The following is a 25,453-nucleotide window of genomic DNA, read 5'->3' on the forward strand; positions in this document are numbered from 1 at the left end:
CAGCCACTGATCCTGGCTCAGATATGCCGGTATACCTCAATCGTTCAGGTAAGGATTGGGGGGGTTGGGTAACTGATCCTAGATCTGTGGTACCGCAAGCATTAATATTCACCTCAGTATGAAAATACAGAAAAAAAATCAAGAGGCAGTGCATTGATCAGCAGAAACAGAATGAAGTCAAAGTTTGAGAAACAACTAAGTCAAAAGCATTCATGTCCTGTCCTTTTCAGAAGCAAAAGGCACACACACACTTCCTATGTACCCGTTAGTTTTATGTAATTATTGTATGCAAGCCTTAAATCATCAGTTGACTTTTGCATTCCAGCCCGAAATCAAAAAATAATAATTCTCACCAATCTACACACAATGCCCCATAATGACAAAATGAAAACAGGTGCTTCAACAAAGTACTGAGTAAAGGGTCTGAATACTTATGTAAATATGATCATTTTATATATATATATATTTGCAAACATTTCTAAACCGTTTTTTTGCTTTATCATTATGGGGTAGTGTGAAGAGTAATAAAAAAACTATCAATTTTAGAATAAGGCTGTAACGTAACAAAATGTGGAAAAGGTGAAGGGGTCTGAATACTTTCCGAATGCACTTTTTTATTTCTTGAAATTCAGGCTGTAACAACAACAAGTCAAGGTGTATAAATACTTTCTGAAGGCATTAAAATGTGCCAACATAGGATTTCTTTTCAGAATTTTTGCAATATAATTTATGAAAATGTCCGTAATATGTCTGCCACTAACAGTGGAATCAGTGTTTCACAGTATTACTTACCCGGCAGTGTTGTGATCGGCTGTGATATTCACCTATTGAGTCAAATCTGTTTTCAGATTTGATGCTAAGATTCTACACTACTCAACTCAATTTCAGTTTATTAATAGTCGCTATCTAGTGACATTGAAATGTAACCTGTCGTCAGCTACAGTAATGCCTTTCAGTGATATTTCTAAACTACAGGCGACTCACCACCTGGCCCAACCACTGCACTGCTGGGGAAAAATGTAGTGAAATAAGCTTGAACATTCTTGCCATTGCATCGATCAAAACAACCTTTATATAACTGAATTCTAATGTTATGATATAACTTCAAACCGGTGGAAGGAGCTTGCAGCTTTGCAACATAGAAGTTCCCAGACCCAATCCATTGTTTTATAGAATGATTCTCTCCTCTCTTTCTTCCTGGAGCATCTTGTCAATATTCTTTATTTTTATACCCCTTGGACTGGTTTGTCTCTGGAGGCCTGATCGAGTCATGGCAAAGTGGGCATCTACTTGGCCACCTTCCTGAGCTCTGCGAGGACCCAGATGGCCAATGAGAGCAGGGCGACAGAGCCTGACTGGTGGGTCGCTGCCAGGGGAGTGGGCACGTAAAGAAGCAGGGTACTGATGCCCAGGGCAACCTGAGGATGGAAACACAGGGACAAATTAACACCCATTGTACATACTGATTTTCAAAAGCACTCTCAAAGGCATCAGTGTAAAGGAAAGCATTTGGTGTATGACGTAGTGTGTGTGTGTGTGTGTACCTGCGCATAGGCCATAGCTGTAAGGCAGGATATGGCTATCTTAGCTCTCCTAGGTAGAATCATCCTCCTGGAGAACATATAGAGACCTGTGATGGCTGTCAGAGACGAGATTGCCTGGAGGGAGAGGCAGGGAGTAACAGTTACTGTTTAGTGGTCATCTGTGGCTTAGGTGGTAGAGCACGGCGCATGCAACGCCAGGATTGTAGATTCGATTGCCGCTGGGTCTATCCATATGAAAATGTATGCATTGCATGAGCGTAAGCCGCGTGGTTTTGAAAAATGTATGAAGTGCGAAATCAATCACCTACATAAATAACAGAATCAGATTAATAAAACGAGGCTGTGTGCGTTATGTACCAGAACTCGATGGTCAAACTGAACAGTGGTGGGGTTCTCAAAGAAGTTCTTGAGTGTTGGAGAAAAGGCCAGGAGGTCATCAGGGATCCATCTGTCTCCCATCAGAGGGAACGAGTTATACACCAACCCAGCATCCAGCCCTGCTACAAACGCACCTGTAACACAGACACACCATCGTCAGTCACGTTAGGGTTATTATAGCTGGGATGATACCAGTATTGTGGCAAGGAAACAAAACTAGAGACGATACCAGCATGGCGATACGCATTGGTATCGTGGCAAGGAAACAAAATATGAAGCGTATTTAAAGTCTTTAGGAAAACAGCCCTAATGTTGGAAACATTATGTTTACATTTAAATGTTTTGTCATTTAGCAGATGCTCTTATCCAGAGTGACTTACAGAAGCAAGGGCACAACAACAGATTTTTCAACTAGTTGGCTTGAGGATTCGAACCAGCGACCTATTGGTTACTGACCCAATGCTAGGCTACCTGCCGCCCTGTTGTCATCCAGAGTCACATTTATTTATTTACTATTCCTGTGGAAAAAAATATTGCGATACTGGTCTCATCACAGCCTTGACTCTTGCCATATTTTGTTACGTTCTAAAATGTATTAGATGCATAAAAATCCCCAGCAATCTACACACAATATCCCATAATGACAAAGCATCTTGTTTCCTTTGATCATCCTTGAGATGTTTCTACATCTTGATTGGAGTCTACCTGTGGTCAATTCAATTGATGGAACATGATTTGGAAAGACATATTCACCTGTCTATACAAAAGGTCAAAAACCAAGCCAATGAGGTCAAAGGAATTGTCTGTAGAGTTATGAGACAGTGGTGTCCATCATTCTTAAATGGAAGAAGTTTGGAACCACCAAGACTCTTCCAAGAGCTGGCCGCCAGGCCAAACTGAGCAATGCGGGGAGAAGGTCCTTGGTCAGGAAGGTGACCAAGAACCCGTCATTCTGACAGAGTTCTAGAGGTCCTCTGTGGAGATGGGAGTACCTTCCAGAAGGATAACCATTTCTGCAGCACTCCATAAAATCAGGCCTTTATGGTAAATTGGCCTAACAGAATATTGGCCAAACACTAATGACCATGAGAAACAAGATTCTCTGGTCTGACAAAACCAAGATTGAACTCTTTGGCCTGAATGCCAAACGTCACATCTGGACAAAACCTGGCACTGTCCCTAAGGTGTAGCATGGTGGTAGCAGAATCATGTTGTAGGGATGTTTTTCAGCGGCATGGACTGAAAGACTAGTCAGGATCGAGGCAAAGATGAACGGAGCAAAGTACAGAGAGATCCTTGATGAAAACCTGCTCCAGAGCTCGCAGGACCTCAGACTGGAGTGAAGGTTCACCTTCCAACAGGACAACGACACTAAGCACACAGCCAAGACAACGCAGGAGTGGCTTTGGGATAAGTCTCTGAATGTCCTTGAGTGGCCCAGCCAGAGCCAGGACTTAAACCTGATCGAATATCTCTGAAGAGACCTCAAAATAGCTGTGCAGCAACACTCCCATCCAACCTGACAGAGCTTGATAGGATCTGCAGAGAAGAATGGGAGAAACTCCCCAAATACAGGTGTGCCAGGCTTGTAGCGTCATACCGAAGAACACTCGAGGCTGTAATCGCTGCCAAAGGTACTTCAACAAAGTACTGAGTAAAGGGTCTGAATACTTAAATGTAATATTTCCTTTTTTTATGAGCAAAAATGTATAAAATCCGGATTTGCTTTGTCATTATGGGGTATTGTGTGTAGATTGATGAGAATTCAAATCAAATTAAAATACAAGGCCAACAAAATGTGGAAAACGGCAAGGGGTCTGAATACTTTCCGAAGACATTGTATATACACAATCCACATCCAAACCTGCTACAACCACCACTTTGGCACACACAGCACACACAATTACCTGAGAGTGCGGTGAGGAAGACCAATCCTGCAGTGCCCTTAGCAAACCTCCTCAGCTGGTTCAGACGCTTAGTATTAGCCAACTAGGAGTAGAGGGAGGGGACACAGATTCAAAACATGATTAATATGCAAAGTTTGAGCTTTCGCGTGTGTGCATGTTTCAGTACCTTGTGCGGCTCGACCATCAGTGTGAGTCCGGTCCATAGACTAGCACAGTAGAGCAGCAGAGCTGACCCTAGGTGAGCAGACAAGCGATATTGACTGACTCGGGGGACATCATAGGACTCTGGCTTCTCCTCCAGACCACTCTTCACCATGTACCAGCCCAGGAGGCCCTACAAGAGGGGAATGGAAAGACATGGGGAAACCATTTTAGACAATTTAGATTGTAGAAGCCATGTACAGCTTAGGTTCTCAGACAGTCCCAGAACATTTGTGTACTGTATCATCTGGAAGAGGCAAATCCAAACTTACCAACCTTGAATAATTTATATGAGTATGACTTCAGCATCGTGGCTGCTCCCCACAACTGCGCGAGCGACACTCACACTGCTCAAGTCATGGGCAAATGCACCTTTTTTTGCCTAATAATGATGTTGGCAGAAGACTGCCTCGGTAGGAATGGTAGGCTATAGAGTTATGGGTACTTGGTAATTGGCTGCTCTTCAGTAGCTAACTAGAAACACATTTAAATGTACAATCAGGGCTCTCCCTAGGATTTTCAGACAAGGTGGTGCTGATGTAAGCCTAAGGTTGGGTAAGGGGGAGGTCCGGAGGTGGTCAGCATTTAATTATAGCAAAAGCCTTGTGTTTGGTATTTAATGAAATGAAGGTGGTCTCCATGACACTTTCATAGGTAACATTTAGGGGTAATGATTATTCTAATTTTAATAGGTGTCTTTATGTGGATAGTCTAGTTATGTTGGGGAGAAAATTCGGAATAATTAAATGACTGGATACCATCTTGTAGTCTAGGGTACTGTCAGTTATTTGGAATATGAAGCAACTGAAATAAGTCTGTATGAGCTCGTTTCAGAGCTCCTTCATTTATTACATCATTGTCTCCATCCCATCCCTGACCTGACCTAATCCATAAAGTTAGGTCTGACTACTAAGCTACCATTCATTCAACATGCCTTGTTGACATCGGTGAACTGACTATTATCACATCATTAGCAGCCTACTGTTGACATGCAGCTGTATCAAGAGGACTATATACGCCCCCAACTGTTGAACTGTCGTGTGCTCGCTCTCACTTTCTTTTTCTCCCTCTCCATCACTTCATCCCCCAACCCTCCTCCATACCTGGAAGATGACAAAATCTAGAGTCTCAGTGCGCATCCCTTCCCAGTGCCCCCCCTCATCCCATCTTTACTCTCTTACCTGAAAGAACACAAATCCACAGAGTCCCAGTGCACGTCCCTTCATAGATCTGTTGAAGTAGCCTTTCTTCCAGAAGTAGATCGTGGGGAGGACATAGGCCAGCCCTACCAGCCTGCCCCACATCCTGTGGCCCCACTCCATGTAGAAGATGAACTTAAACTCTGGTAGAGTCATGTCATGGTTCATTCTGGAGAAAAACAGAGCGGACAGTGAGTCAACAATGAGATGAGTAGTCAAAAGTTAAGTAGTTTGAAACAAGCTTATTTGACAGAAAAGCTTGCTATTTTAGAGCGATTCCAAGGTGAAATTAAAGCTAACACTATGGTTTGAGATAGTTAATTCCGTTAGCATTTTAAGAGGACATTTGGAGGACTTCTTTTTTTAAAGCAGGTATAAATTGAGCATGTTCACACCACTGTCGAGCATCTTAGAAAGGTCAGAAACAGGTTCTTAAAGGGATACTGCAAGATTCTAAATTTTCCCACATAACCAGTCAGGTGAACTTGTGGATACCATTTGCATGTCTCTGTGTGCAGTATGAAGGAAGTCAGAGGAAGAATGCTAGCGTACCTGTAGACTTCCAGTCATTGCTATAACACAACTTAGCATTGGCTCGCGAAACTACTGCTAACTTCCTTCATATTGCACGCAGAGACAAAAGAATTGTATCCACAAGTTCATCAAACACAAAGTAGAAAAACAGGTGAATCTCCCAGTATCCCTTTCAAACATAATTATACATGTTCTGTTGATGTAGACTTTGAGGTAGCCTAACTATCAAGACAGATACATACAGGCCAGGCACTCACATTTTGAACTCTGGGAACTGCCGGTACTTGGCGAACTCAGCCTCCCACTCGGCCCGAGTCTGAGGAGGCTTCATCTCTCTCACCAGGTGCCAGTCTACCATTGAGAGCCCTGACTCCGTCAGCCTGGATGGGGAGAACACACACAAAGAGTATCTCTCAATAAAATACAAAACATAGGAGATATGATTGCAGTGAGTCGTCTTCACAAAAATTACAGCTAACTAGCTAGGTCTTGCAGCTCCAAGTGAGGCATTTATCCTGCAGGATCAATAACAAGTAGACCCATTCTTGAACACTGAAGATCCAACCAATGTGGTTACAGCTACAGTACATTGTTTAATAATAATAATAATAATATATGTCATTTAGCAGACGCTTTTATCCAAAGCGACTTACAGTCATGTGTGCATACATTCTACGTATGGGTGGTCCCGGGAATCGAACCCACTACCCTGGCGTTACAAGCGCCATGCTCTACCAACTGAGCTACAGAAGGACCACAATTTCAATCATGTTGTAGTATACAGTGTCTAAATTTCCACCACTGAGAGAATATTTTCACTAGCAGATGTGTTGTCATGCATTCTGTTATTCTAGTCACGTCTCAGATTACTTGTGTTTGTTAGACTGATCCCTGTCGGTGATTTGGTGATGTGTGTTGAGTAAGGAATTGATTCTCTCTCCTCTTATCCCCCTCTCCCTCCTCTCTCTCTTCTCATCCCCCTCCTCCTTCTCTCCTCTCCCTCTGCCTCTCCTCTCATCCCCCTCCGTCTCTCCTCTCATCCCCCTCCGTCTCTCCCCTCATCCCCCTCCTCCGTCTCTCCCCTCATCCCCTCCGTCTCTCCTCTCATCCCCCTCCGTCTCTCCTCTCATCCCCTCTGTCTCTCCTCTCATCCCCCTCTGTCTCTCCTCTCATCCCCCTCCGTCTCTCCTCTCATCCCCCTCCGTCTCTCCTCATCATCCCCTCCTCTCATCCCTCCTCTCTCTCCTCCCTCCGTCTCCTCTCTCCGCCCCCTCTCCTCTCCCTCCGTCCCTCCTCTCCTCCTCCTCCGTCTCTCCTCCCCCTCTGTCTCTCCTCTTCCTCCTCGTCACTCCTCTTTCTCCTCCCCCTCTCCCCTCCCTCCGTCTCTCCCCTCCCTCCGTCTCTCCTCTCCTCCGTCTCTCCTCTCATCCCCCGTCTCTCCTCTCCCGCCCCCTCTCCTCTCCCTCCTTCTTTCCTCCCTCCGTCTCTCCTCTCCTCCGTCTCTCCCCTCTGCCCCCTGTCCTCTCCCTCTGTCTCTCCTCTCCTCTGTCTCTCTTCTCCCTCCGTCTCTCCCCTCTGCCCCCTGTCCTCTCCCTCTGTCTCTCCTCTCCTCTGTCTCTCCTCTCCCTCCGTCTCTCCCCTCTGCCCCCTGTCCTCTCCCTCTGTCTCTCCTCTCCCTCCGTCTCTCCCCTCTGCCCCCTGTCCTCTCCCTCTGTCTCTCCTCTCCCTCTGTCTCTCCTCTCCCTCTGTCTCTCCTCTCCCTCTGTCTCTCCTCTCCTCCGTCTCTCCTCTCTGCCCCCTGTCCTCTCCCTCTGTCTCTCCTCTCCCTCCGTCTCTCCCCTCTGCCCCCTGTCCTCTCCCTCTGTCTCTCCTCTCCCTCTGTCCCTCTGTCTCTCTCCCTCTGTCTCTCCTCTCCCTCTGTCTCTCCTCTCCCTCTGTCTCTCCTCCTCCCTCTGTCTCTCCTCTCCCTCTGTCTCTCCTCTCCCTCTGTCTCTCCTCTCCCTCCGTCTCTCCTCTCCCTCTGTCTTTCCCCTCTGCCCCCTGTCTTCTCCCTCTGTCTCTCCTCTCATCCCCCTCCGTCTCTCCTCTCATCCCCCTCCTCCGTCTCTCATCCCCCTCCGTCTCTCCTCTCCCGCCCCCTCTCCTCTCCCTCCGTCCCTCCTCCTCCTCCCCCTCCTCCGTCTCTCGTCCCCCTCCGTCTCTCCTCTCTGCCCCCTGTCCTCTCCCTCTGTCTCTCCTCTCCTCCGTCTCTCTTCTCCCTCCGTCTCTCCCCTCTGCCCCCTGTCCTCTCCCTCTGTCTCTCCTCTCCTCTGTCTCTCCTCTCCCTCCGTCTCTCCCCTCTGCCCCCTGTCCTCTTCCTCTGTCTCTCCTCTCCTCCGTCTCTCCTCTCTGCCCCCTGTCCTCTCCCTCTGTCTCTCCCTCCGTCTCTCCCATCTGCCCCCTGTCCTCTCCCTCTGTCTCTCCTCTCCTCTGTCTTTCCCCTCTGCCCCCTGTCCTCTCCCTCTGTCTCTCCTCTCCTCCATCTCCTCTCCCTCCGTCTCTCCTCTCTGCCCCCTGTCCTCTCCCTCTGTCTCTCCTCTCCTCTGTCTCTCCTCTCATCCCCCTCCGTCTCTCCTCTCTGCCCCCTGTCCTCTCCCTCCCTCCGTCTCTCCTCCGTCTCTCCTCTCCCTCTGTCTCTCCTCTCTGCCCCCTGTCCTCTCCCTCTGTCTCTCCTCTCCTCCGTCTCTCCTCTCCCTCTGTCTCTCCTCTCCTCCGTCTCTCCTCTCCCTCCGTCTCTCCTCTCTGCCCCCTGTCCTCTCCCTCTGTCTCTCCTCTCCTCTGTCTCTCCTCTTGTTTCACTTCCATGATGTGTTGCTGCATTACCTTGTGACACCTCCCAACACCACTGCCCCGACCACCAGTCCACTGCAGCCCAACAGCCATCGGCCGAGGATCCGATTGGTGGCCGCGTTGGGAACTGTAGCTGGAGCTGTGTTGGCTCCTGCCTCTGCTGTGATGGTGTGCTGGCTTCTCTTCGCCAGCCATTGCCGCAAATGAGGAGTCCGCTGTTGTTATGGAAGAGAGGGATGTTAGACCTTCAGCTATACACTGAGTGTACAAAACATTAGGAAATTCCTGCTCTTTCCATGACAGACTGACGAGGTGAAAGCTATGATCCCTTATTGATGTCACCTGTTAAAATCCACTTAAAAACAAAATCAGTGTAGATGAAGGAGAGGAGACAGGTTAAAGTTTGTGTATGTGTGCCATTCCGAGAGTGAATGGCTAAGACAAAAGTTAAGTGCCTTCGAACGGGGTATGGTAGTTGGTGCCAGGCGCACCTGTTTGAGTGTGTCAAGAACTGCAAAACTGCTTGGTTTTTCACACTCAACAGTTGATCATGTGTATCAAGAATGGTCCACCATCCAAAGGACATCCAGCCAACTTGACAACTGTGGGAAGCATTGGTGTCAACATGGGCCTGTCGAAGGATTTTGACACCTTGTAGAGTCCATGACAACTCAATATTAGGAAGGTGTTCCAAATGTTTTGTACACTCAGTACATACCATAGACAATTGTATGAATGTATACTGCGTTTTAATTTTTTACCCCCTTTTTCTCTCCAATTTCGTGATCTCAAAATGTGATCTTGTCTCATCCCTGCAAGGTCGAGTCATGCGTCCTCCGAAACATGACCCGCCAAGCCGTGCTGCTTCTTAACACCCGCTTGTTTAACCCGGAAGCCAGCAAATGTGTCGGAGGGAACACTGACGACCGAAGTCAGCTTGCAGGCGCACGGCCCACCACAACGCGTCGCTAGAGCACGATGAGCAAAGTAAAGCCCTCCGGCCAAACCCTCCCCTCATTCAGACGACGCTGGGCCAATTGTACGCCGCTCTATGGAACTCCCGGTCCCAGCCGGCTGTAACACACCCTGGGATTAAACCCCAGGCTGCAGTGATGCCTCAACACTGCGATGCAGTGCCTTTAGACCACTGCACCACTCGGGAGGCCCCTGTTTCTCATACTAAGATGGACCAAGATGTTGTTTTTGCACATATTTGTTCATTGGTTTTGCAACAGTCGGTTGGATTGGTCAGTTCATTGATTTTGCAATACGTTGTTGCCATTGATTAAAAGAGCAAGAATTGGATGCACTGTCCAACTTGTTTTGGTAAACAATATAAGTGAACAAAACAATTATCAGTTGGTTACATAAATAATAATGACTAAATATTACATGAAATGGACATTTTAAGTCCAAATGGAAACCCCTTTCTTAATATGTATTGGCAATAATTAAGTTAATAGTGAGGCATGGAAAAATACTGTGGATGTTTAAAATATGAGTAGTTATGATGATTTGAGCTATGCTTCTTCAGCAGTGGAATAAAAACAATTAGCACTTGAATGTTGTAAAAAAAATACTGTGTAAATACTGAAGTGATGCATGATTGTTAATAAAATTGTTCATAGAATCTTTTTTTTAATACTGTATCCATGCGTATAGGCAACAAGTACATTGAAATTAAATCGTTTTCAAGTCATTGAAACAACGACCTGAAAATGGTGTCCTTTTAACTTTCACTGTCAACCAAAACTGAGCGTAGATTGAACGTCAGGCAGTTGTCTTTACAACATGTTTTTCTAGGTGGGATGCCTCTACTGCCATTCATTCCAATTAGACTGGTTTTGGATTTCTCCCTGACCGAGATGACTACCATTTTTCACCCCATTATGGAACTTTGAGGGTTTATGACAGTGTTTAATACGATCTCTATAGGATGCGGTAAGTGAAAATTCCTTTCGTAGGAAGGCTGGGGGCAATTTCATGAGTTACGACGTAGAATCCTTTGTGTGATTAGTTTAGCCTGCAGATTCATACTACAGCTATTTTTATATTGGTAGTGGTATGAGGTGGGATTATGCCGGTCATTGTTTAACTAGCGACATGTCTAAACAAAAGACTCGACTTCACCAGATGGTTACATGGCCCATCAAGTTAGTCAGGTGTGTCTGGGGGTGATTACAGCCATCTACTGTATTTCATGAACATGTGTACATGTCTAGACAATGGTGACCCAGCCACTTAGCTAAATGTTGGTGGTTATAGCATTTACTTCATGACGGAAGTTTAGATACACTGAGTATAAATGTATTTGGCTAAGGTGTTTCACAATTCCTGACATTACATCCCAGTAAATATTCCCTGTTTTAGGTCCGTTTGAATCACCACTTTATTTTAAGAATATCAAATGTCAGAAAAATAGTAGAGAGAATTATTTATTTCATTCCTCACATTCCCAGTGGGTCAGAAGTTTACATGCTACCACATACTAATTCTGTGTATTGCCGTTAAATTGTTTAACTTGGGTCAAACATGTCAGGTAGCCTTCCAAAATTCACCCAACTTATTGTGGGAAGCTTGTGGACCATTCCTCCAGACAAAGCTGGTGTAACTGAGTCAGGTTTGTAGGCCTCCTTGCTCCCACACACTTTTCAGTTCTGCCCACACATTTTCTATGGGATTGAGGTCAGGGCTTTGTGATGGCCACTCCAATACCTTAACTTTGTTGTCCTTAAGCCATTTTGCCACAACTTTGGAAGTATGCTTGGGGTCAATGTCCATTTGGAAGACCCATTTGCGACCAAGTTAACTTCCTGACTGATGTCGCTTCTATATATCCACATACTTTTCCTTCCTCATGAAGCCATCTATTTTATGAAGTGCACCAGTCCCTCCTGCAGCAAAGAATTCCCACAACATGATGCTGCCACCCCCGGGTTTCACGGTTGGGATGGCTTTCTTCGGCTTGCAAGCCTCCCCCTTTTTCCTCCAAACATAATGATGGTCATTACGGCCAAACAGTTCTATTTGTTTTCCATTAAACCAGAGGACATTTCTCCAAAAAGTACAATCTTTGTCCCCATGTGCTGTTGCAAACTGTAGTCTGGATTGTTTTATGGCGGCTTTGGAGCAGTGGCTTCTTCCTTGCCGAGTGGCCTTTCAGGTTAAGTCGATATAGGACTCGTTTTACTGTGGATATAGATACTTTGTACCCGTTTCCGCCAGCTTCTTCACAAGGTCCTTTGCTGTAGTTCTGGGATTGATTTGCACTTTTCACACCAAAGTACGATCATCTCTAGGCGACAGAACACATCTCCTTCCTGAGCGGTATGACAGCTGCCTGGTCCCATGGCGTTTATACTTGAGTACTATTGTTGATACAGATGCACGTGGTACCTTCTGGCGTTTGGTAATTGCTCCCAAGGATGAACCAGGTCTTCAATTTTTTTTCTGAGGTCTTGGCTGATTTATTTTGATTTTCCAGTGATGTCAAGCAAAGAGGCACGGAGTTTGAAGGTAGGCCTTGAAATACATCCACAGGTACACCTCCAATTGACTCAAATGATGTAAATTAGCCTATCAGAAGCTTCTAAAGCCATGACATAATTGTCTGGAATTTTCCAAGCTGTTTAAAGTCAGTCAACTTACTGTATGTAAACTTCTGACCCACTGGAATTGTGATACAGTGAATTAAGTGAAATAATCTGTCTGTAAACAATTGTTGGAAAAATAACTTGTGTCATGCACAAAGTAGATGTCCTAACAGACTTGCCAAAAATATAGTTTGATAACAAGAAATGTGTGAAGTGGTTGTAAAAAGAGTTTTAATGACTCCAACCTAAGTGTATGTAAACTTCCGACTTCAACTGTATATGACCTGCAGTCAGATTAGGATGTAGGCTAAGGGCTAGCTAAAGTGTATTTTTACCTGCAGTTTTTCCCTTATTGTAGGCTACTACTTTTACCACTTTTAGCTTTGAAATCTTTGGTTGTTTACTAAACTACTTACTCTGTTTTAGCACATGGTCTCACATGTGAATCCTTAAAGAGACGGGTTGGGCTAAGGCTTAAGAGCGTGTGAATGATGCTGAATGGGTGTAGACAAAGAAGAGCGCTCCAGTAGATGTACCAAAACATTCAAGGACCATTTTCTCAAAGGCGGCGTTACAAGTTAATCAACTTTCAAAGTAGAATTATTTTCCCATTGTTCCTCAACTGCAGTGTATGATATACCATTTTCTAGCTCGGCGTCTCCACTTTTATCCAATGTAAAAATAAATTGAAAATGTTGCTACATAAGATCGAGGCGGTCGGTCACATTTACTCTCGTCCATCTGACTGCGCAATCCACTAATGCTCGCTCTAGAATGTCGTAAAAAATAATAATAATTTAATCTTTATTTAAATAGGCAAGTCAGTTAAGAGCAAATTCTTATTTTACAATGACGGCCTACCCCGGCCAAACCCTAACCCGGACGACACTGGGCCAATTGTCCTCCGCCCTATGGGACTCCCAATCACGGCCGGTTGTGATAGAGCCTGGAATCGAACCACGGTCTGTAGTGACGCCTCTAGCACTGAGATGCAGTGCCTTAGACCGTGCGCCACCAGTTCTTTAAAAAAGTAAGACTTGTTTCTGTGCAAAATATCCTTATTGTTCCAAATGAAATACCTATGCTTGGAGAAATTGTTTATATATTAACGACCACACTAAGAATACTCATCTTTGAAAAGCAGATCATTTTGTAGGAATCTTATCAATGTTATAGTTACAAAGTAACATGAAATTGAAGCTACCAAAACGGGAGAAGATGAGGGATGAAATTCCAAATCGAAGTAGGATTCTTTAAGAAATGTTTAGCCCAATTTATCTTAAAAGTATTAAAGAAAAAATTGAGACCACCATATTCATGTGTTCATAACAACAGATTTCCTAATATAATGTGTACGATTTTTCCAGATGAAGTTGCAAAGCATCTGGACAACCGCTTTACCTATACTTGTAGGGACTGGGCTGCATAAGGAAGTCTTGAAATACCTTCAGCTTTAGAAAGCAATACTTGACCTTTCAAGGATAAATCCCTTTGCAACCTATGGTTCATCTTCTTTTAGTTTTTTTCAATAATAGGTATGACATTTCATGAGCATCTTTCCTATTGATCCTTAGATATGGTAATCAAGGTATGTTACTTTTTCCTTGACTGGAACATTGCATTTAGAGGCTATCACAGTTTTTAACAGCAAACAATTCACACTTAAGGTTTAGGCAAAGACCAGACGCTTTGAAAAAAATATTTATCATATCGACTTGCTCTAGGAATCTGGTCAGCATCTTTCAAAAGATTATGATAATATCTGTCAGCAATAGAGATCCCTTTTTATTGCTGGATTTAACAGAACTTGTAAGAAGTTGGGTTGCAAGCAGGAGTAGATAAGGCGAAATTGGGCAACCTTGCCTAATTCCTCTTTTCAAATCAAATCTAGGAGAAGTGCCATGCTTTAATTTAATGGAACTGTTCCCATTCATATAAAAAGTTAATAGTGCTACAAAATAATTTCCTCAAACAAAATTTTAAGGGAGAGAAATAGAAACACATGTTCCACTGTATTGAAGGCTTTATAAAAGTCTAAGAAGACAAAACTATCTTTGAAGACTAGATCAGAATAGTCAATAAGGTAACACCAATAACACAAGTTGGATATATGTCTATTTCACATGAAGCCAGATTGGGTCTCATATATAATTGAGTCCAATACTGCCTTCATTCTTTTTGCAAATATAGAGGCTAATATTTGTAGTCATTATTGAGCAGACAGACTGGACACCAATTATTGAGGAGAATTAAGTCTTTATTGGGCTTAGATATGAATGTAATCAGACCTGGAGTCAAACTGGGAGGGAAAGCATTATTTGCAATGTTTTCAGAAAAGACCTCCAACAGATAGGGCTAACTGTTGAGAAAAAGTTTTGTAAAACTCAGCAGATATAGCATCAGTCCCAGGAGACTTATTATTTTTAAGGTGTCCAATAGAATAAATTACCTCTTCAACTATAATAGGGTCATCACACTGTTCCTTCTCACCCTCCCCAATTGATTTCACATTCCCCAGAGAGTCAAAAGAAAGAGTTGAGGAAACCTCACAATACATAGAACTATATAAATTAAATTACTGTAGAAGTTGCAACTAAAGTTAGATGATCCCAAATTAATCTGTGATGAGAAAAGTAACATTTCATTGCATTATTTTTTAGAGTGGTATTTTTCTAACCTGAAAAAAATATGAATTTTGTTCACCCTCTAGCCATTTCTTCCTAGATCTGACAAAGGCTCCCTCTGCTTTAAGTTAATACATATCTTCCAACTTGTGTTGTAACACGGAACATATTTGTCCTCTGAGAGACTTTCAACAGGCTTTTGAACAAGACAGGTGATATTTGTAATTACACTTCTTCAGCTCTCCTCTTCTTGGCAAGAATACTCCCATAGTTTCGTAAATATTTTCCAACCTCCTATTTTTAAAAAATCTCCCAGTTATTACTGTATGAATTGTAATTTATAGCTTTGTTCCAGAAGTATGTGATTAAATTGTTTATCTCCATCTTGACCAACTCATGTTTTAAAATAGAGCCATTTAGCTTCAGTAGGATGCTCTGCCAAGGCCATAATCAGAGATTAAAAGTTGAATGTCAATATAAATTGCTCTATGATCAGTAAGGGCAGTGGCAAGGATGTTAACAGAACTACCCTGTTAAAACGGGATCTCAGCCCTAAGAAGTTAACGGGATTGATATGTCAACAGCCAGTGAAAGTGCAGGGCGCCAAATTCAAAACAAGAAATCTCATAAATAAATTCCTCAAACATACAAGTATTTTATACCATTTTAAAAGGTAATCTTGTTGTTAATCCAACCAGTGTCCAATTTCAAATAGGCTTTACAGCGAAAGCACCACAAACGATTATGTTAGGTCAGCACCTATTCACAGAAAAACACAGACATTTTTCAGTCACAAAAATGTGAAATAGAATTAATCACTACCCTTTGATGATCTTCATCAGGTGACACTCATAGGACTTCATGTTACACAATACATGTATGTTTTGTTCGATAAAGTTTATGTTTATACAACAAACAAAAGAATCGCAGTATACATTGGCACGTTATGTTCAGTAGTTCCAAAAACATCCAGTGATTTTGCAGAGAGCCACATCAATTTACAGAAATACTCATTAGAAATGTTGATGAAAATACAAGTGTTATTATAACATGTAAATATTGATAAACTTCTTAACCTTTTGGCGCACCGATTCCTTTAGCGGGATCCTTATCGTCAACATCCGGTGAATTGCAGAGCACCAATTTCAAATTAAATGACAAAAAATATTAAATTTTCATGAAATCACATGCAATATACCAAAACATAGCTTAGCTTGTTGTTAATCCACTTGGCGTGTCAGATTTCAAAAAAGCTTTACAGTGAAAGCAAATTATGTGAGGACAGCTTTCAGCAGACAAAACATTACAAACAGCTAGCAGCAAAGTAGATTCCAAATAGTATCTGTAAAGTTCGTGGAAACATGTCAAACATTTGTTTGTAATCAATCCTCAGGTTGTTTTTACAACAAATAATCGATAATATTTCAAACCGACGGTAAACCTTTCAGTACAAAGAGAGAAAGAAAAGGTCTCGCTCCAGTGGCGCGTGCATGAACAAATCTAAGGACATCTAAGGACTGACGCGATGTGATCATTCTCGTTCATTTTTCATAATAAAAGCCTGAAACTGTCCAAAGACTAATCACACCCTGTGGAAGCCATAGGGAAAGGAATCTGGTTGATATCCCTTGAAATGGAGGATAGGCTTGCAATGGAACAGAGTAGTTTCAGAAGACAGCACTTCCTGGTTGGATGCGTCCATTGAAATTATTCTTTAGAGTGATAACTCCAGCAGAGAGTTCAGAACCATGAGAGCCATACATAATTTCCCCACTGAGACCTCCAGAAGTTGACGTCGGTAGAAACTGAATGAGACTCTTGAACAAAAACATAAATCTGTTTTAAGCTGTTTGGCAAATAAAAATAAGGCTTTCCGCTTTACATTATTTCTTAACTCCCTAGCTTTATTGAGTGAAGCTATAGACAACGACAAAGTGAAGTACAGAACAGAAACAACAATCCCAAATCGAGTAAGAATGAAAAGAAACCAGCATTGCACACCATATAGATATAAATGATTGAGTGAGAATAGTTTAGCATAACAAAGATAACTGCCAGAACAAGAAACAAAAAAGAGCTTGCTCACTGCCTATACTGCAGGTAAAAATATCAGAAGTGAGAGAACAAATCAAATAGTAAATATCCATTACTCCAGCAGTCCTGTGCAGTTAGAATGAAAGTTAAAAAACCTTAGAGCCAGGAGTGGGATCTGATCACAGAGCTAGCTATCTAGGTAGCCTATGTTGATCACCAGGCACAGTCTGTGACAGTCCTCATGGAGGAAGGTTGATTTCGGATCCGTTGATGAAAGTACGCCCTCTGATGAAGTAAGCCGCTTTCGCCTCTTTTCTTGATTTTTCCACAGCTAGCCACAGTTTCTCTCTCTGTCTGCCTTCAAGAGGTATTCAGCAAACCGCAGGTTGTTGTCACGTAGGAAGGTAGATTTCTTGGCTGCTTTCCAAGTGGCATCCCTGTAGATCCATGACGTGAACTGGAGAATGACTCCTCTGGGCTTGGAGTCACCCTACCTTCTCGTCTCGAGGCAATGTAGTGTCGACAACATCTGCTAGCTTAGCCTTCTCCTTGGGTAGGATAGCTTGGCAGACTTTGATGGTCTCTTGCCGCACGTTCTTCCCATCTGCCTCGGGAACTCCATAATCTCAGAATCCACCGTCTGGAGTAGCTTTCGAGTTCCGCGATTCTTCTTTAGCACAAGTCCATCATTCCCTCCATTTTGACACGCTTTCGATGTGGGCGACTTTCTTAACATCCTTGATTTCCATGCATGTAAAGTCAACTGTTTTTTTTAAGCCCTCTATTTCATTGAGTTGTCACCGGCCATTTTCTCTACGGCATCAGCCTTGCATTGATGAGCCTGGAAAGAGTGGCGATAACATCATTATTGGCAGTGGCATCTGGGCCCAATTCAAACATGCCTTTCTTGGAAGCTGAAGGTTTGCTTGGGATTATAGGCAAAGAAGGAAAATCCTCATCTGACACGGTAAGTGTCAGAGTCTGTCAGGCCAGTATAGTTGTGGCAGTTGTCAATCAAAGCATTTGCCTCCTGTATAACGACATTGGATGATGCCTGAGCATTGCTAGCGGAGGAGGTAGCCAAGATTTCTCTGAGACAATTTGGAAAATATCATCTTAAATCATCAATAACCTGGTGTTTTTAGCAAGAAAATTATTAATTTGGTAGTTCAAAATAATGTACGGATATTAGAAGCATGTCTATCTAATACATTTAATGACAAACCATCTAACTACTTGGTTAAACATATGAATTACCTGTTGCACACAACGTTACGATCGGCGCAGGTGTTGGAAACTGGTTTGCCATACACATGTGCAACATGTAGTTCATATGTTTAACCAAGTAGTTAGATAGTTTGGCATTAAATTAATTAGATAGACATGCTTCTAATATCTGTACATTACTGACTCGTGACTGACAATTGTGAAAAAAAAGTTAGCTAAAACGAGGTGAAGTCAGACCATCTACTTAAATAGGCAATAGAAGATGAAAAAGCCTGTCTATCATGTTCATTTGATTGGGTTAAGACGAACCGTCACTCCAAAATTAGCGGACCAATGGAAACTCATTGACTACGCCTCCCTCTAAACCCCGCCCTTCACGGGAAAATAATGACAAAACTCGCAATCGAAAAGACTCGCAGTGAAAGCAAAGATACGAGTGGCGTAACCAAAAGGTAGTACATGCAGGCAAGGGCAAAATGTATTTAATAGGATTGATTGCTAGGAAAGTTTAACCTAAAACGATTTTTGCATTCGTTTTCAAATATTTTTTAATCATGTAGGAGTTTTGCTCTCGCTTTAAAATAATTTGTATTCAACATACTTATTTAAACCGTCCTCATATGTTTACATTCTCAGCTTTATTTTTCACGTTCACGATTTATTTAGATTTAATTCAATACATTTGGCGTTAAATTGACCCCATAAATGTCATCGTCACAAAATTGCAGTTAAACGACTGCCTACCAGCACCGATTTCTGAATACTAGCTATATACCAGTTTATATGAACTGGACTTAGAAGTAACTTCTAAATCTGAAAAGGAACAACTTCTAAATGTTATTCAGCGAAAAACAGCCACATATCCAAATTGGACTTTAGTAACCACATTGTGGGCGTGTTACAATACATCAATCATGACGAATATCCACTTTGTTAGATCAGTTGTTTAATGTGCTTCAATTGTCCTTGTTCTATACCACAAGGTCTACGTTACATTGCCCTCTTTAGCTACCGCATCTACTGTATGCTTCCTTCACCTTGGAGTGAAATGTATGCCTAGTTCAAAAAAAAAACAGGGAACTCGAAACTCCTTTGTCAGTGCGTTCAAGACAACTGGGAACTCCGTGGAAAAACCAGGTCCGACTGGGATCAATCGTTTTGAACGGTCATTCAACCCAGAATTCCAAGTCGGGAAATAGGGCATCTTTCTTGAGCTCCGACTTTCCGACCTAAACAAATCACTGACGTCATGATTTGACCTTTTTTCCACGAGTTCCAAGTTGCCTTGAAAACAGCAAGACATGAAAACCACTTTCCGACATGATGCAGATTAGTCAGTCATGATAACGTTAGCAGCTTGCTAGCTAGCCAATTTCCTCCACTTACATTGCTCTGCTGAAATCCTCTCCCAGCATTTCGAAAGCCACACGACACCAACGTCCGTAATGAAGGGAGCAGCATCCTTATTTAAAAGGGTCCTCTCACGCAACAGCGGTAGGAAGACTGGGCATCGATTTTTTTTTAAAACGTTACACAACCGTAAGTGTTTCCTAACAGAGACATGCAATTCAACTCTGACCTCTGACGTCACATCGAGGCGATACAAATAACATTTTACAGTTGTACCTTTTTAAACATTTTTAATATCACAAACATACATGTATAAATTGATACTTGTGGATTAAAAACCCATATTCAATTAACTCATTCTATGATTGACGTTTCACCAGGACGATTAATCGATAACAGATAACAGGGCACGATAGATGAGCGTGACGGATGGCCGAATGAGGGGTTGGTTCTTCACAACAAGTGAAGGCTGAAACGGTGGAGAGTTGACACACCAAGAACAAGGAGCTAGTAATACAAATATTTGGCTGACGGGTAGGTGAACTCGGAAGTCGAAACTTGAAATAGCTTAAAAGTTTGGTATTTGTCGACATATGCTTTGTGAATCGATTTTGAGTAAAATTACACCAGTCTGGCATTTCATGGAAAAAATATTTCTCTCCGTGTGTGCGTAGGATGGCAGAGGGCTTTTTGATGGAGGTGTGTGTGGACAGTGTGGAGTCTGCCATCAACGCCGAGAGGGGAGGTAGGTTATGCTGCTGTAATGCTATAGTGTAAACTAACCTCCCCTAAGTGAAGTTGACTTTAGACCAGGACTCTTCCATACTGTTCCTGGAGAGCTATCCTCCTGTAGGTTTTCAATCCAATCCCAGCTGTAACTAACATGATTCAGCTTATCAACCAGCTAATTATTAGAATCAAGTGCATTAGATTAGGGTCGGCTGTGTGCTTGCCGAAGAGGAGTAGACTTGTGACGCTGAAAACCGTTTAAATGTTCTTTACCTCGTTAAAAACATAAAGTTGGCCCTTGTTTGAGTGTGAGAAAGGTCTTGACAACACTCTTGGGTTGGAAATGGCAGCCAGTACTGTGGATGAAATGGAGGAAAGGTTGGAGAAGCAACAGCTGTGCTGGAATTTGAACAATATTATGGGTGTCAGTTCTGATGATATGGAGCGGGAGGATGAGGGTCAAGGAAGAAGAGATATCATAAAGAAGGCCAAGGTAGGAAGCAAGAGTAATAATGTGTTGGAGTGGAAAGTGGTGATGGTGTTTGGTGAGACCACAGGGTCTCATTTACACCATATCCGACTAACCAATGTTGTAGAGAGAGGTGAAGTCAAACTAGCCCGGTTCGTTGGAAAAGGTAGATTGATAATATTTAGGTGGTAGTCCGGCTCATCAAGGGAAGATCGTGCCAATAAAAAAAAGAGAAGATTAAAAGCCATGTCCCTGGTGCTTATGCTAGGTTGAGTGAGTGATCACTGGGGTTCCAATATCTATGTCCATAGATTATATTAATGTGAAGGGAGGTAGTGATTGAGGCCGAAAGGTTGATCAGTATGAAAGCAGGTCAAAGATGTAAATGCGTATCAGTGCTGCTGAGGTTTGAGGTTTTGCCTGGACAAGTACAGATAGGATTCCTTAGTTTTAATGTCAGAATTTGTCGCCATTCCCATTGCAGTGTTTTAAATGTCAAATAATGGGACGTGTAGCTGATCCGTGTAAAGGAAAGAAAATATGTGCCAAGTGTGGAGGGGAACGTGAATGTGGGACCAATGTGAAGGTTAAGTGTTATAATTGTGGAGGGGAACATAGTGCAGTATTCGGTGGATACCAGGTGCAGAGAGGTTGAGATATATCATCAGTCATGATGTATCATATGCAGAGACAAAGACAGATTGGTGGAACTACAGTGTGGACTGATGGAGCTTCCATGGCTGCTCCTGTACTAAGTGTGCCTACTGTCGGGGCTGGTGCTTCTGCTGGTCCTGGCATGGTTTGCAATTATGAATGTGCTTTGATAGTGACTAAAGTTAACTTCATAGCTTTCATTGGTAAGGTTGTCAACACGACTAGGGTTGTGGAAAGCAGAAATGCCAGGTTGAAGGTTATAGTGGCACTCACTGTCATTGAGGGTACTTGTAGGAGTACAACTACCATTAGCATTACGTCATTACATGCACGCTAGCTAGTACTAGCTAGTGTGCATGTAATGCTTCTAGTGACGTAATGCTAGTGGGTGCGGCATGTATTGATGCAATGCTAGTTAGCTAGGTAGTGTGTACTTGCTAGCGTGTGCTACCTAGCTTGTGCTAGCTAGAATGTACAACGCTAGCTAGCACACATGTCTGTTGAAGCTAGACCCTTTTGAACCCAGCTCTCACGTGGCTTAACTTGGTGGGCGAGATATGTAGTTGATCATCACTACACACCGTGGGTCGTCATTAACCAATAATTTGTGCTTAAATGACTTGCCTAGTTTAGACCCTACACCAATCTGCTCCCGAGTGACACAGTGGTCTAAGACACTGCATTTCAGTGCAAGAGACGTCACTGCAGTACCTGGTTCGAATCCAGGGCGGCGCACAATTGGCCCAGCTTTGTCCGGAGTAGGCAGTCATTGTAAATAAGAATTTGTTCTTAACTGACTTTCTTAGTTAAATCAAAATAAATACTTGGTGTATGTCTGTAACCCACAGGTGCTGGCCGGCTGGAGCTGTGTTCTAGTCTGCTAGAAGGAGGAATCACGCCCAGTATAGGTGAGGGTGAGACCCACAGCCTGTATATGAGTAAACCCATACAGATCTCAATTCATGTTTATGGGTGTCTGTCAACGGATGGCATAAAAGATTGCGTTCATGTAGCGCTTTTCACTGTCTCGAAGTGCTTTATGTTGAATGACTGTAGTGTTTTCACATGGTAATGAAAAGGCACATGTGTCTTCACTTTTGTGTTGTAACCTCTCTTTCTCTCCATCACTTGGTTTGGCCCAGGTCTGCTGCAGGTGGTGAAGCAGTATGTGCGAATCCCGGTCTATGCCATGATCCGTCCACGCGGGGGGGATTTCCTGTACTCGGACCGTGAGGTGGAGGTGATGAAAAGGGACATTGAGTTGGTGAGGAGTCATGGGGCAGATGGACTGGTGCTGGGAGCTCTGACTGAGGATGGGAGAGTAGATGCTGAACTCTGTATGGAATTGCTAGGTAGGAGTGTGCGTGAATTCATGCAATTTAAGTGGGCACAGAGTCTTGGCCCTGCCATCTGAGATTCCTGGGATCCTTAAGCGAGGGTTTGAAAATCGACAAACTGTCAGTGATGCGGATTATAATTTAATCAAATTTATTCCTTTATTCCCTCTCCACCAGCTGTTTCTCGTCCTCTACCTGTTACTTTTCACAGAGGTAAAACAGCTTCCTATGGTTTCATGACTGTTTCGTCTGGTCTTGGTGATATTTATGTTAAGACAGACTGACACATGAAAGAAATTGACCCCAACCCTGACCTTTTATTGCTGTGTTTTAGCCTTTGACATGGTGCACGACCCCATGGTTACCTTGGAGACGCTGGTGTCTTTGGGGTTTGAGCGTGTTCTGACCAGCGGATGTGACTGTTCAGCTCTGGAGGGACTGCCTCTCATCAAACGCCTGGTGGAACAGGTGAGTCTGGAACAATAGGCAGGGATCCAATCCTAAAACTTACTCCTCCTACCCAGTTCCAAAACAACCCCAAACCACCATACACACAGGGTGCACCTCAATAGTCTGAAGAGACTTTCTCGCCTAATGTCCTCCCATTCACCTTCGAAGAAATAGGTTTCAAAACTAATTTCACACCTTATTCATCCAACCTATCATATCAGCTGTCTTGCCCCTCTGTCCCCTTACATGTTTACTGATCTGTCCTTTGCTACTTTTTCACGAATCCTTACATGTTTTCTGATCTGTCCTTTGCTAATTTTTCACGAATCCTATCTTTTCATCCAACAGGCTAAAGGGAGAATAACCATTATGCCTGGTAAGTTCCCTACATTCATTTAAGTCAAATGAATTCCCCTTTTCAGCTGATTATCACTGGATACTGCATACAAGTCTGCAGTAACAATGTACCTAATGTTCTTATCTTTTTTTAATGTGTGTGTCTGTTCTAGGAGGGGGTATTACAGAGCGGAATCTCCAAAGGATTCTAGAAAGTTCTGGGGTTCTGGAGTTTCATTGTTCTGCTCGCTCCAGTAAGGACTCTGCCATGAAGTTCAGGTGAGTCCTTGCCATGAAGCAAGCCCGTTTACCCATAAAGCACTTGTGACAATGCTTTTAGTTAAAAGCGCTACATAAATTAAATTAGTACTTCATTTATTAGTTCTGTCTGCTCTCCCCTGCAGAAACGCCTGTGTGAACATGGGCGCCTCTCTGACAGCTCCCGAGTATGGCCTGAAGGTGGCAGACGTGAGCAAAGTCCGCTCTCTGAACGCTATAGCCAAGAACACCCTGTAGTGACGGCAAGCACATACACACCTGAACTCCCTGTATGGCTGCTGGACAGCTGTCCTCAGCCCCTTTGGGTAGCTGGTCCTCCTGCTCCTATTGAGCCTGACCCGAAAATAGTGTACTATATAAGGAATAGTTGAGGCTCTCTTACACTGTTCCTGGATGGCTACCATCCTGTAGGTCTTCCCTCCAACCCTAATCTAGCTCACCCTATGCTAATAATGAGCTGGTTTATAAGCTGAATCAGGTAAATTACAACTGGGTTTCGGTTGAAAAACTACAGGAGGGTAGCTGTCCAGGAACAGGGTTGGAGTACCCTGGAATACGGTGTAAGTTGGAAGCTAATCAATTTAATTTTTGTAGTAATTTCTAAAAGTGAGGTTATGTTTACACAATGACTAAATAGAAAGGTGTATAGGCTATCATCAAATCCCTTAGGCATTGTAAGATGTGTGAGGTTTCATACAGCTTTGTATTCACAATAGTTGATTAGGCATTGAATTACACAATCGCAGAATCCTGTTTCCTGGAGGTTCAGCTTGATGTCATTACTTGATTATGTGGAGAGTTCCCATCCATACAATGAAAAGTGATTTTAATATTGGGGAAAGCGCAATATAAATCCAATTATTATTACAGAGTTATTGATAGAAAAGAGAGACCTGCACACTGTTAATGTGGAAAAAGACATGTTTTTTTAAACATGTTTAAAATGTTCTTAGGGAGTGTTGAAATTTACAATTGTCACATGGGGGAGGGTCATGCTTTTCATATTTCAATCAGGGAGTATTTTTAAATTGTAAAAAAATATATAGTCCAGGGGAGGGTCATGTCATTTGTAATCGATTAAAGGTCATATTGCTCAATGTTTGGGAATTAGTTGCTTATTATATCTCAACGTGTGCCCGACGCTGCCCCTCATTCCTGATTCCAGTGTTGTAGTACTGGAATCCACGTTTTGAGCGTCTAGGTCTTGTCTCAATATCGGATACATTAGTAATTTCTACCCGAGACTTTATTTTACTTTTTTACATTTTATTTCACCTTTATTTAACCAGGTAGGCCAGTTGAGAACAAGTTCTCATTTACAACTGCGACCTGGCCAAGATAAAGCAAAGCAGTGTGACCCAAACAACAACAGTTACACATGGGATAAATAAACATACAGTTAATAACACAATAGAAAAATCTGTATACAGTGTGTGCAAATGAGGTAAGGCAATAAATAGGCCATAGTGGCAAAGTAATTACAATTTAGCCATTTACACTGGAGTGGATGAGGATGTGATGTGGAAGTAGAAATACTGGTGTGCAAAAGAGCAGAAAAACATATTGGGAGGAGGTAGGTAGTTGGTTAGATGGGCTGTGTACAGCTGCAGCGATCGGTAAGCTTCTCTGACAGCTGATGCTTAAATTTAGTGAGGGAGATATGTCTCCAACATACCGATTATGATTTTTCAACGCATATGCCGATTATTGGAGGACCAAAAAAAGCTGCTACTGATTAATTGGCCAATTTTTACAAATGTATTTATTTGTAATAATGAC

At 42.9% G+C, this 25,453-nt stretch overlaps 2 protein-coding genes across 3 annotated transcripts; one reads left to right on the forward strand and one right to left on the reverse strand.

The window, feature by feature from the left end:
- Window positions 1-594: 594 nt before the first annotated feature.
- Window positions 595-19,650, reverse strand: LOC124038097 (cytochrome c oxidase assembly protein COX15 homolog). Its single transcript, XM_046353557.1, has 9 exons — window positions 19,457-19,650; window positions 8,626-8,807; window positions 6,021-6,143; window positions 5,212-5,398; window positions 3,996-4,163; window positions 3,830-3,911; window positions 1,902-2,056; window positions 1,545-1,658; window positions 595-1,418 (listed from the first exon to the last, which is right to left on the reverse strand). Exons 1-9 carry the CDS (start codon window positions 19,529-19,531, stop codon window positions 1,287-1,289), a joined length of 1,218 nt encoding a protein of 405 aa, XP_046209513.1. The 5' UTR covers window positions 19,532-19,650; the 3' UTR covers window positions 595-1,286.
- Window positions 18,448-24,771, forward strand: cutc (cutC copper transporter homolog (E. coli)). 2 transcript variants are annotated; one of them, XM_046353559.1, is made up of 10 exons: window positions 18,448-18,522; window positions 19,801-19,954; window positions 20,095-20,165; window positions 22,121-22,180; window positions 22,415-22,624; window positions 22,787-22,822; window positions 22,944-23,077; window positions 23,408-23,435; window positions 23,569-23,674; window positions 23,800-24,771. In XM_046353559.1, the coding sequence occupies exons 3-10, from the start codon at window positions 20,096-20,098 to the stop codon at window positions 23,909-23,911; spliced, it is 756 nt and encodes a 251-aa protein (XP_046209515.1). In that variant the 5' UTR covers window positions 18,448-18,522; window positions 19,801-19,954; window position 20,095; the 3' UTR covers window positions 23,912-24,771. The 2 variants fall into 2 exon arrangements, with proteins under 2 accessions (XP_046209515.1, XP_046209516.1); XM_046353560.1 differs by lacking the exon at window positions 18,448-18,522 and adding an exon at window positions 19,457-19,609.
- The last annotated feature ends 682 nt before the right edge of the window (window positions 24,772-25,453 follow it).

This window comes from Oncorhynchus gorbuscha, linkage group LG06, assembly GCF_021184085.1.
Source record: "Oncorhynchus gorbuscha isolate QuinsamMale2020 ecotype Even-year linkage group LG06, OgorEven_v1.0, whole genome shotgun sequence".
Classification (NCBI taxonomy): Eukaryota; Metazoa; Chordata; class Actinopteri; order Salmoniformes; family Salmonidae; genus Oncorhynchus; species Oncorhynchus gorbuscha.

What these genes read in the sequence shown, in the direction of transcription:
- cutc (XM_046353559.1), top strand. Translation starts at nt 20,096, where the DNA reads ATGGCAGAGGGCTTTTTGATGGAGGTGTGTGTGGACAGTGTGGAGTCT. An exon ending in TCAAACGCCTGGTGGAACAG is followed by an intron (nt 23,078 to 23,407) that starts GTGAGTCTGGAA and finishes TTCATCCAACAG; the next exon opens with GCTAAAGGGAGAATAACCAT. An exon ending in GAGAATAACCATTATGCCTG is followed by an intron (nt 23,436 to 23,568) that starts GTAAGTTCCCTA and finishes TGTCTGTTCTAG; the next exon opens with GAGGGGGTATTACAGAGCGG.
- LOC124038097 (XM_046353557.1), bottom strand. Translation starts at nt 19,531, where the DNA reads ATGCTGCTCCCTTCATTACGGACGTTGGTGTCGTGTGGCTTTCGAAAT. An exon ending in GAGGATTTCAGCAGAGCAAT is followed by an intron (nt 8,808 to 19,456) that starts GTAAGTGGAGGA and finishes CCATAACAACAG; the next exon opens with CGGACTCCTCATTTGCGGCA. An exon ending in GTGGATTTGTGTTCTTTCAG is followed by an intron (nt 4,164 to 5,211) that starts GTAAGAGAGTAA and finishes CCCCTCTTGTAG; the next exon opens with GGCCTCCTGGGCTGGTACAT.